The sequence below is a fragment of the Pezoporus occidentalis genome, unplaced genomic scaffold, assembly GCF_034315485.1.
Source record: "Pezoporus occidentalis ecotype Australia unplaced genomic scaffold, CSIRO_AGI_Poc_V1 ctg1611, whole genome shotgun sequence".
NCBI lineage: Eukaryota > Metazoa > Chordata > Aves > Psittaciformes > Psittacidae > Pezoporus > Pezoporus occidentalis.
The window spans coordinates 1-11,705 of NW_026913439.1; the positions used below are offsets into that span (position 1 = coordinate 1).

General features: G+C 63.6%; 1 protein-coding gene across 2 annotated transcripts; it reads left to right on the plus strand.

Annotated features, from left to right (window-relative positions):
- Nucleotides 1–2,780: 2,780 nt before the first annotated feature.
- GPKOW (G-patch domain and KOW motifs) lies at nt 2,781–11,589 on the plus strand. 2 transcript variants are annotated; one of them, XM_062612850.1, is made up of 9 exons: nt 2,781–3,033; nt 4,256–4,461; nt 4,558–4,658; nt 4,735–4,838; nt 5,990–6,182; nt 6,296–6,407; nt 10,740–10,839; nt 10,978–11,170; nt 11,574–11,589. In XM_062612850.1, exons 1-8 carry the CDS (start codon nt 2,813–2,815, stop codon nt 11,165–11,167), a joined length of 1,227 nt encoding a protein of 408 aa, XP_062468834.1. In that variant the 5' UTR covers nt 2,781–2,812; the 3' UTR covers nt 11,168–11,170; nt 11,574–11,589. The 2 variants fall into 2 exon arrangements, with proteins under 2 accessions (XP_062468834.1, XP_062468832.1); XM_062612848.1 differs by lacking the exon at nt 11,574–11,589 and having other exon boundaries at nt 10,978–11,235.
- Nucleotides 11,590–11,705: the final 116 nt, after the last annotated feature.

Genomic DNA, 11,705 nt, shown 5'->3' on the forward strand with positions numbered 1-11,705 from the left:
AAAGATCCACGTGTCCCTGTGCTTCCCCCCCCCCCGAAACCCCATTATCCCAATGCCCCCCCAATTCCCTACAATGGGAACGTGAAGCCCCCCTAGAATGGGGAATGGGGTGCCCCCTTCCCCCTCCAAATAAAACCCCACATCCCGCTGCCCAACGTCCGCAGGGTCCTAAACCCCCCCATTTCCCACCCCATTAATTGGGGTCCCCCTTAACCAATTATGGGGACCCCCCCCCCCCATTTTGGGGACCCCCCCCCCGGTCCTTACGATCTCTCCGAGCATCACCAGCCCCTTGTGCGTGCGGCAGTAGCCGAGGCAGGCCCGGGCCCCGCTTGGCTCCATGGCGGGCGGTGGCAGCGCCGGGCACAGGTTGGGGAACGGGGGGGGGGGGGAGGACGGGCACAGGGACCCAGGGGAGCCGGGCCCAGCACGAAGAGGCGTGGCCAAGCGTTGGCGGCCCCTCCGCGATTGGACGGCGGAGGGGAAAGGGGGCGTGGCCAAGCCCCCCCCCCCGTGGCGCGGGAGATGAGGAATTCCCGCCTAGGCGGGGTTTATGGATGGGGAGCCCCTTGTGATTGGCTGGCAAGGGCCCAAGGGGCGGGGCTTAGCGTTGGCGCGTGTACAACGGGGAAGCCCCCGCGCGAATGGGGGGCGCGGCTTAAAGGGGGCGGGGCTTCTCGAGGGGGAACCCCTTGTTGATGGATGGGGGGGGTGGGTGGGATCCCAAATGGGGATGGGGGCCCCAAAGGAGCCCGGAGGGGGGGGCCCAAACTCCCCCCCCCCTTTTTGGGGTGACTCAACCGGATGTGGTCACGGCCCTGCCCTGCGGATGCTGAAAGCGGGGGGGGGCCCCCCAGAGGAAACCACTGCGGAAGGAAGCGGGGGGGGGGGTACCCACCTTTATTGAGCATAGATTAAAGGGTGCCCCCCCCCCAGTGTGCCCCCCCATCTCTCCCATTGTCCCCCCATTGCTCCCAGTATCTCCCAATGCCCCCCAGTGCTCCCAGTGCCCCATTAATGCGCCCAGTGCGCCTCCCATTGCTCCTAGTGCCCCCCTCAGTGCTCCCAGTGCTCCGTTAATGCCCCCAGTGCGCCCCCCAGTGCTCCCAGTCCCCCCATTAATGCCCCCATTGCCCCTCCCCATCACTCCTGGTTCCCGTTAATGCCCCCAGTGCCGTCCCCATTGCTCCCTCTGCCCACCTATCGCTCCCAGTGCCCTCCCACTGCCCCTTAGTGCCCCCTCCATTGCTCCCAGTGCCCTCCCAGTGCTCCCAGTGCCTCTTTAATGCCCTCGCATTGCTCCCAGTGCCTCTAGTATCTCCCAGTGCTCCCCCCAGTGCTCCAAGTCCCCCATTATTGCCCCCAGTGCCTCCTCCACTGCTTCCAGTTCCCCCCTAGTGCCCCCCAGTGCCCCCCCATTGCCCCCAGTGCCCCCCCAGTGCTCCAAGTCCCCCATTAATGCCCCCAGTGCCCCCTCCACTGCTTCCAGTTCCCCCCTAGTGCCCCCCAATGCCCCCCCATTGCTCCCAGTGCCCTCCCAGTGCCCCCCCCATTGCTCCCAGTGCCCTCCCAGTGCCCCCCCATTGCTCCCATTGCCCCCCCAGTGCTCCAAGTCCCCCATTAATGGCGCCAGTGCCCCCTCCACTGCTTCCAGTTCCGCCCTAGTGCCCCCCAGTGCCCCCCCATTGCTCCCAGTGCCCTCCCAGTGCCCTCCCAGTGCCCCCCCATTGCTCCCATTGCCTCCCCAGTGCTCCAAGTACCCCATTAATGCCCCCAGTGCCTCCTCCACTGCTTCCAGTTCCCCCCTAGTGCCCCCCAGTGCCCCCCCATTGCTCCCAGTGCCCTCCCAGTGCCCCCCCATTGCTCCCATTGCCCCCCCAGTGCTCCAAGTCCCCCATTAATGGTGCCAGTGCCCACTCCACTGCTTCCAGTTCTGCCCTAGTGCCCCCCAGTGCCCCACCATTGCTCTCAGTGCCTTCCCAGTGCCCCCCCATTGCTCCCATTGCCCCCCCAGTGCTCCAAGTCCCCCATTAATGGTGCCAGTGCCCCCTCCACTGCTTCCAGTTCTGCCCTAGTGCCCCCCAGTGCCCCCCCATTGCTCTCAGTGCCTTCCCAGTGCCCCCCAGTGCCCCACCATTGCTCTCAGTGCCTTCCCAGTGCCCCCCAGTGCCCCCCCATTGCACCCAGTGCCCTCCCAGTGCCGCCCCATTGCTCCCATTGCCCCCCCAGTGCCCTCCCAGTGCCCCCCCATTGCTCCCAGTGCCCTCCCAGTGCCCTCCCAGTGCCCCCCCATTGCTCCCATTGCCTCCCCAGTGCTCCAAGTCCCCCATTAATGCCCCCAGTGCCCCCTCCACTGCTTCCAGTTCCACCCTAGTGCCCCCCACTGCCCCCCCATTGCTCCCAGTGCACCCCCCATTGCTCCCAGTGCCCTCCCAGTGCCCCCCAGTGCCCCCCCATTGCTCCCAGTGCCCTCCCAGTGCCCCCCAGTGCCCCCCCATTGCTCCCAGTGCCCTCCCAGTGCCCTCCCAGTACCCCCCCATTGCTCCCATTGCCCCCCCAGTGCTCCCAGTGCCCCATTAATGCCCCCACTGCCCTCCCCATCGCTCCCATTGCCCCCAGCATCCCCCCCCCGCATCCCCGCTCCCCCCCCCCATGGCCCCGCCCCTCGGGTACCAGCCGCGGGGTCGCCGTGGCAACGGGCGGCCGGCTCCACCAATCAGCGGCCGCAGCGCCGCAAAGGCCGACGGGAGCCGTAGTCCGGAAGTGAGGCAGGAGCCTCCATGTCCCACAGTGCACCGCGGGCGGGGCAAAGATGGCGGCGAGCAGCGGAGCGGAGGCCGGCAGCGCGGCGGCAGCACCGGGCCCGGTGTCGTTCGCGTTCAGCCGTAAAGCGGAGCGGAGGCGGCTGCTGCCGGCGGGGCCGTGCGCGGAGCCCGGCGGGACCGGGACCGGGAGCGGGAGCGGGACCGGGAGCGGGAGCGGGAGCGGGGACACCGAGCTCCTCACGGCCGTGGAAGGCCGGGAGCTGCTGAGGTGAGCGCTGCGCATGCGCGGGACTCGTGGTGGGGTGGTGGGAGCCGCGGTACGCATGCGCGAGGCTGGTGCGCTGGGGGCGTGTTCTTGCCATAAAAGGCTCGTGTAGGGGGCGTGGTTTGAGGGGGTCTCGCCGTAAAAGGGGCGTGGGGCGTGGCTTGCGGAGGGGGCGTGGTTTGGGAGGGGGTCTCACCATAAAAGGTGCGTGGGGCGTGACCTTGTACGGGGCGTGGTTTGGGGCGGGTTCTTGCCATAAAAGGCTCGCGTAGGGGGCGTGGTTTGAGGGGGTCTCGCCGTAAAAGGGGCGTGGGGCGTGGCTGGGGGAGGGGGCGTGGTTTGGGGGTGTCTCACCATAAAAGGCGCGTGGGGCGTGACCTTGTACGGGGCGTGGTTTGGGGGGGTGTCTCACCATAAAAGGTGCGTGGGGCGTGACCTTGTACGGGGCGTGGTTTGGGGCGTGTTATTACCATAAAAGGCTCGTGTAGGGGGCGTGGTTTAAGGGGGTCTCGCCATAAAAGGGGCGTGGGGCGTGGCTTGCGGAGGGGGCGTGGTTTGAGGGGGTCTCGCCGTAAAAGGTGCGTGGGGCGTGACCTTGTACGGGGCGTGGTTTGGGGCGGGTTCTTGCCATAAAAGGCTCGTGTAGGGGGCGTGGTTTGAGGGGGTCTCGCCGTAAAAGGGGCGTGGGGCGTGGCTTGCGGAGGGGGCGTGGTTTGGGGGGGTCTCACCATAAAAGGCGCGTGGGGCGTGACCTTGTACGGGGCGTGGTTTGGGGCGTGTTCTTACCATAAAAGGCTCGTGTAGGGGGCGTGGTTTGAGGGGGTCTCGCTGTAAAAGGGGCGTGGGGCGTGGCTTGCAGAGGGGGCGTGGTTTGTTGGGGTCTCACCATAAAAGGTGCGTGGGGCGTGACCTCGTACGGGGCGTGGTTTGGGGCGTGTTCTTGCCATAAAATGCTCGTGTAGGGGGCGTGGTTTGAGGGTTTCACACCATAAAAGGTGCGTGGGGCGTGGCTTGCGGAGGGGGCGTGGCTTTGGGGCGTGTTTTAGCCAAAAAAGGCTCCTGTAGGTGTTTTACCATAAAAGGAATGTTGGGCGTGGCTTGGCCATGAAAAGCTCTTGGAGGGGCTGGCTCTCACCATAAATGGACTGAGGGGCGTGGCCAGCCGCGTTGGTGGGCGTGTCTGAAGTCGTCGGCCCCGCCCCCCCTTCCCTTCCCCCTCCCCCAGCTCCCGGCCGGCCCCGCCCCCTCCTCAGGACCTCGTGATCCCGCTCGTGCCCTCGCACCGCTGGCGGAACCCGGAGCCCCCACCCGGGGCGGGCTCAGGCCCCGCCCCCTCCGACGCAAGCCCCGCCCCCTCCGACGCAAGCCCCGCCCTTTCCTTTGACCACGCCCCCTCGGTGGAGGCGCAGGCGGTGCAGGAGCTGCTGCAGGGTGAGTGATGGGGGGCGGGGGGATGGGGTGGGGGAGGGGCCATATCCGATGCTCCCCTCCCCCCCCATCACCCCCTCTCCCCTCCCCCCCCCCCAGAGGCCCGGCAGAACCAGACCCAAGGCGATGGCGACCCCGGCCCCCCCCTCTCCATCCCCATCTGCCTGCAGGCTCCGGACATCGCTTTGCGGCCCGAGCCGGTGCGTGGGGTCCCCCCCCTCTGCCCCCCCATCCCTGCCCCACTGCACCCCCTTCACCCCCCTTTGTGCCCCCCAGGGCCCCCAGGACTACGCGGCGGTGCCGGTGCAGGCCTTTGGCCTGGCCATGCTGCGGGGCATGGGCTGGAGCCAGGGCGAGGGCATCGGCCGCACCTTTAAGAGGTGAGAGGGGGGCGCCCCCTGCCCCATAGACACCAATGGGGGGGGTCCAGGGACCCCTAAATCCATCCCACCCCCCCTCAGATACTCCAATGTAAACCCATCCCCCCCAAGACTCCAATGTGGGGGGATCTAGGAACCCCTAAACCCATCCCACCCCCCATAGACCCCAATTTGGGAGGGTCCAGAGACCCCTAAACCCATCCTCCCCCCATAGACCCCAATGTGGGGGGGTCCAGAGACCCCTAAACCCATCCTCACCCCATAGACCTCAATGTGGGGGGGGTCCAGGAACCCCTAAACCCATCCTCCCCCCATAGACCCCAATGTGGGAGGGTCCAGGGACCCCTAAACCCATCCCACCCCCCATAGACCTCAATGTGGGGGGGTCCAGGGACCCCTAAATCCATCCTCCCCCCATAGACCCCAATGTGGGGGGGTTCAGGGACCCCTAAACCCATCCTCCCCCCATAGACCCCAATGTGGGGGGGTTCAGGGACCCCTAAACCCATCCCACCCCCCATAGATCCCAATGTGGGGGGGTTCAGGGACCCCTAAATCCATCCCAGCCCCCATAGACCTCAATTTGGGAGGGTCCAGGGACCCCTAAACCCATTCCCTCCCCCATAGACCTCAATGTGGGGGGGTCCAGAGACCCCTAAATCCATCCTCCCCCCATAGACCCCAATTTGGGAGGGTCCAGGGACCCCTAAACCCATCCTCCCCCCATAGACCCCAATGTGGGGGGGTCCAGGGACCCCTAAATCCATCCCAGCCCCCATAGACCTCAATTTGGGAGGGTCCAGGGACCCCTAAACCCATCCCCCCCCATAGACCTCAATGTGGGGGGGTCCAGAGACCCCTAAACCCATCCTCCCCCCATAGACCTCAATGTGGGGGGGTCCAGAGACCCCTAAACCCATCCTCCCCCCATAGACCCCAATGTGGGAGGGTTCAGGGACCCCTAAACCCATCCTCCCCCCATAGACCCCAATGTGGGGGGGTCCAGGGACCCCTAAACCCATCCTCCCCCCATAGACCCCAATGTGGGGGGGTTCAGGGACCCCTAAACCCATCCCAGCCCCCATAGACCTCAATGTGGAGGGGGTTTGAGCCCCCCCTCCCCCCCATTGCTCACATCCCCCCTCCCCCAGGGTGGTGAAGCCCCTGGAGCAGCGCCTGCGCCCCCGGGGCTTGGGGTTGGGGGCAGACCCCGCCCCCCCCGGCTCGCCCCGCCCCCCTCGTGGGGGGGGAGGGGGGGTTGGGGAGGACCCCAATGGGGGGGGGCTGAAGGTCGGCGCCGTCGTCTGCATTGAGGCCGGGCCCCACCGGGACATGGTCGGGAAGGTGAGAACCCCCCCTCCCCCCATCTATGGGGTAGCCGATAGGGGGGTGATGTGGGGGGGGGTTGGTTCAGGGTTGGGTTTGTGCCCCCCCTTCCCCCCCCCCCCCCCATGCAGGTGGAGGGGCTGGAGCCAGAGACCGCCCGCGCCGTGGTGAGGCTGGAGCTTGGGGGGCAGGCGGTGACCGTGAGCCAATACAGCCTGAGGCTGGGGGCCCCCCCGCGCGGCGGTGAGTGCTGGCAGCCCCATAGATACCCGCTGCGCCCCATAGATACCCACTGCGCCCCATAGATACCCACTGACACCCACTGCGCCCCATAGATACCCACTGACACCCATTGCGCCCCATATATACCCACTGACACCCGCTGCGCCCCATAGATACCCACTGACACCCGCTGCGCCCCATAGATACCCACTGACACCCGCTGCGCCCCATAGATACCCACTGACACCCGCTGCGCCCCATAGATACCCACTGACACCCATTGCACCCCATAGATACCCACTGACACCCACTGCGCCCCATAGATACCCACTGACACCCACTGCGCCCCATAGATACCCACTGCGCCCCATAGATACCCACTGCGCCCCATAGATACCCACTGCGCCCCATAGATACCCACTGACACCCACTGCGCCCCATAGATACCCACTGACACCCACTGCGCCCCATAGATACCCACTGCGCCCCATAGATACCCACTGACACCCGCTGCACCCCATAGATACCCACTGACACCCACTGCGCCCCATAGATACCCACTGCGCCCCATAGATACCCACTGACACCCATTGCGCCCCATAGATACCCACTGACACCCACTGCGCCCCATAGATACCCACTGACACCCATTGCGCCCCATAGATACCCACTGACACCCACTGCGCCCCATAGATACCCACTGACACCCACTGCGCCCCATAGATACCCACTGACACCCACTGCGCCCCATAGATACCCACTGACACCCACTGCGCCCCATAGATACCCACTGACACCCACTGCGCCCCATAGATACCCACTGCGCCCCATAGATACCCACTGCGCCCCATAGATACCCACTGACACCCACTGCGCCCCATAGATACCCACTGACACCCACTGCGTCCCATAGATACCCACTGACACCCACTGCACCCCATAGATACCCACTGACACCCACTGCGCCCCATAGATACCCACTGACACCCACTGCGCCCCATAGATACCCACTGACACCCACTGCGCCCCATAGATACCCACTGACACCCATTGCGCCCCATAGATAACCACTGACACCCGCTGCGCCCCATAGATACCCACTGACACCCATTGCGCCCCATAGATACCCACTGACACCCATTGCGCCCCATAGATACCCACTGACACCCGTTGATCCCCATTGAGCCCCACTGACACCCATTGCGCCCCATAGATACCCACTGACACCCGTTGCGCCCCATAGATACCCACTGACACCCACTGCGCCCCATAGATACCCACTGACACCCACTGCGCCCCATAGATGCCCACTGACACCCACTGCGCCCCATAGATACCCACTGACACCCACTGCGCCCCATAGATACCCACTGCGCCCCATAGATACCCACTGACACCCGTTGCGCCCCATAGATACCCACTGACACCCACTGCGCCCCATAGATACCCACTGACACCCATTGCGCCCCATAGATACCCACTGACACCCATTGCGCCCCATAGATACCCACTGACACCCACTGCGCCCCATAGATACCCACTGCGCCCCATAGATACCCACTGCGCCCCATAGATACCCACTGACACCCACTGCGCCCCATAGATACCCACTGACACCCATTGCGCCCCATAGATACCCACTGACACCCACTGCGCCCCATAGATACCCACTGACACCCATTGCGCCCCATAGATACCCACTGACACCCATTGCGCCCCATAGATACCCACTGACACCCATTGCGCCCCATAGATACCCACTGCGCCCCATAGATACCCACTGACACCCACTGCGCCCCATAGATACCCACTGACACCCACTGCGCCCCATAGATACCCACTGACACCCACTGTGCCCCATAGATACCCACTGCGCCCCATAGATACCCACTGACACCCACTGCGCCCCATAGATACCCACTGCGCCCCATAGATACCCACTGACACCCACTGCGCCCCATAGATACCCACTGACACCCACTGCGCCCCATAGATACCCACTGCGCCCCATAGATACCCACTGACACCCACTGCACCCCATAGATACCCACTGACACCCACTGCGCCCCATAGATACCCACTGACACCCACTGCACCCCATAGATACCCACTGACACCCACTGCACCCCATAGATACCCACTGACACCCACTGCGCCCCATAGATACCCACTGACACCCATTGCGCCCCATAGATACCCACTGACACCCATTGCGCCCCATAGATACCCACTGACACCCATTGCGCCCCATAGATACCCACTGACACCCACTGCGCCCCATAGATACCCACTGACACCCATTGCGCCCCATAGATACCCACTGACACCCATTGCGCCCCATAGATACACACTGACACCCATTGCGCCCCATAGATACCCACTGCGCCCCATAGATACCCACTGACACCCACTGCGCCCCATAGATACCCACTGACACCCATTGCGCCCCATAGATACCCACTGACACCCACTGCGCCCCATAGCTACCCACTGCGCCCCATAGATACCCACTGCGCCCCATAGATACCCACTGACACCCACTGCGCCCCATAGATACCCACTGACACCCATTGCGCCCCATAGATACCCACTGACACCCATTGCGCCCCATAGATACCCACTGACACCCGTTGCGCCCCATAGATACCCACTGACACCCGTTGATCCCCATTGAGCCCCACTGACACCCATTGCGCCCCATAGATACCCACTGACACCCGCTGCGCCCCATAGATACCCACTGACACCCACTGCGCCCCATAGATACCCACTGACACCCGTTGCACCCCATAGATACCCACTGACACCCATTGCGCCCCATAGATACCCACTGACACCCATTGCGCCCCATAGATACCCACTGACACCCACTGCGCCCCATAGATACCCACTGACATCCATTGCGCCCCATAGATACCCACTGACACCCACTGCGCCCCATAGATAGACACTGACACCCACTGCGCCCCATAGATACCCACTGACACCCACTGCGCCCCATAGATACCCACTGCGCCCCATAGATACACACTGACACCCACTGCGCCCCATAGATACCCACTGACACCCACTGCGCCCCATAGATACCCACTGACACCCACTGCGCCCCATAGATACCCACTGACACCCGTTGCGCCCCATAGATACCCACTGACACCCGTTGCGCCCCATAGATACCCACTGACACCCGTTGCGCCCCATCGATACCCACTGACACCCGTTGCGCCCCATAGATACCCACTGACACCCACTGCGCCCCATAGATACCCACTGACACCCGTTGCGCCCCATAGATACCCACTGACACCCGTTGCGCCCCATAGATACCCACTGACACCCATTGCGCCCCATAGATACCCACTGACACCCACTGCGCCCCATAGATACCCACTGACACCCGTTGATCCCCATTGAGCCTCACTGACGCCCGTTGACATCTATTGGCTTCCATTGATCTCCATTGAGCCCCATTGACACCCGCTGATCTTCACTGAGCCCCATTGACACCCATTGAAAGCCATTGATCCCCATTGACCGCCATTGACACCCATTGACCGCCATTGACACCCATTGACCGCCGTTGACACCCATTGACCGCCGTTGACACCCATTGACCACCATTGGCACACATTGACCGCCATTGACACCCATTGACCGCCATTGATCCCCATTGACCGCCATTGACTGCCATTGACCGCCATTGACACCCATTGACCGTCGTTGGCACCTATTGACTGCCATTGACCGCCATTGACACCCATTGACTGCCATTGGCACACATTGACCGCCATTGACACCCATTGACCGCCATTGACACCCATTGGCAGCCATTGACACCCATTGACCGCCATTGACACCCATTGGCAGCCATTGACACCCATTGACCGCCATTGGCACACATTGACAGCCATTGACCCGTATTGGCCGCCATTGACCGCCATTGGCACCCATTGACTGCCATTGACCCCTATTGGCCGCCATTGGCACCCATTGGCCGCCATTGGCACCCATTGACCGCCATTGACACCCATTGACCGCCATTGACACCCATTGACTGCCATTGACCGCCATTGACACCCATTGACCGCCATTGACACCCATTGACCGCCATTGGCACCCATTGACCGCCATTGACACCCATTGACCGCCATTGACACCCATTGACAGCCATTGACCCCTATTGGCCGCCATTGACCGCCATTGGCACCCATTGACCGCCATTGACCCCTATTGGCCGCCATTGGCACCCATTGGCCGCCATTGGCACCCATTGACCGCCATTGGCACCCATTGACCCCCATTTAGCACCATTGACCGCCACTGACTTCCATTGCCCCCCATTGCCCCCCACAGGCTCCTCCAAGGGGAAGGAGACTGAGGAGGGGCCGGACCACAGCGACCCCCCCCAGAAGGGGGGGGACAAGAGGAAGCAGCAGCCCCCGGAGCCAGAGAGGTGAGGCTGGGGTGCCCTATAGAGCCCTATGGGGCACTATAGAGCTCTATGGAGCCCTATAGACCCCTATGGAGCCCTATAGAGCCCTATGGAGCCCTATAGAGCTCGGGGGGGGTCTGACGTGTGTCCCCCCCCCAGGACAGTGAAGCAGATCCGAGGAGCCCCCCCCGGCGCCCCCCCATGGCTGCGGCGGGACCTACGGGTTCGGTGCATTGACAAAGGCTTCCAGGCTGGACGCTACTACAACTGCAAAGTGGGGCTGCCCCATAGCGTGCCCCATAGCCCCCCCATAGCCTGCCCCATACCCTGCCCCATAGCCCCCCCATAGCCTGTGCTATAGCCCCCCCATAGCCTGCCCTATAGCCCCCCCATAGCCTGCCCCATCGCTTGCTCTATAGGCCCCCCCATAGACCCCTTTGCCTGCCCCATAGCCAGCCCCATAGCCCCCCCATTACCTGCCCCCTGATAGCTGGCCCCATAGTCACAGTCTGCCCCATAGCCTGCCCTATAGCCTCCACATACCCCCCTCCATAGCCCCCCCATAGCCTGACCCCTAGCCCCCTATTGCCTGCCCCATAGTCCCATAACCTGCCCCATAGCACCCCCCTTGCCTGCCCAATAGTTCCATAACCTACACCATAGCCCCCCCCATAGCCTGCACCATTCCCTCCCCATTACCCGCCCCATAGTCCCTTAACCTGCCCAATAGGCCCCCCATAACCTGCCCCATAGAGCCCCATTGCCTGCCCCTTAGTCCCATAATCCTCAGCCCCATAGCAAAGTCCTATATCCCATCCCCCTGGCCCTATAGTTCTCTATACCCCCCCCCACCGTCCCCCCTATAACCCATCCCTGTATCCAACCCC

Coding starts and splice junctions, on each gene's coding strand:
- GPKOW (XM_062612850.1), top strand. CDS start 2,813: ATGGCGGCGAGCAGCGGAGCGGAGGCCGGCAGCGCGGCGGCAGCACCG. Junction 4,659..4,734: donor TCGCTTTGCGGCCCGAGCCG/GTGCGTGGGGTC, acceptor TGTGCCCCCCAG/GGCCCCCAGGACTACGCGGC. Junction 6,183..6,295: donor ACCGGGACATGGTCGGGAAG/GTGAGAACCCCC, acceptor CCCCCCATGCAG/GTGGAGGGGCTGGAGCCAGA.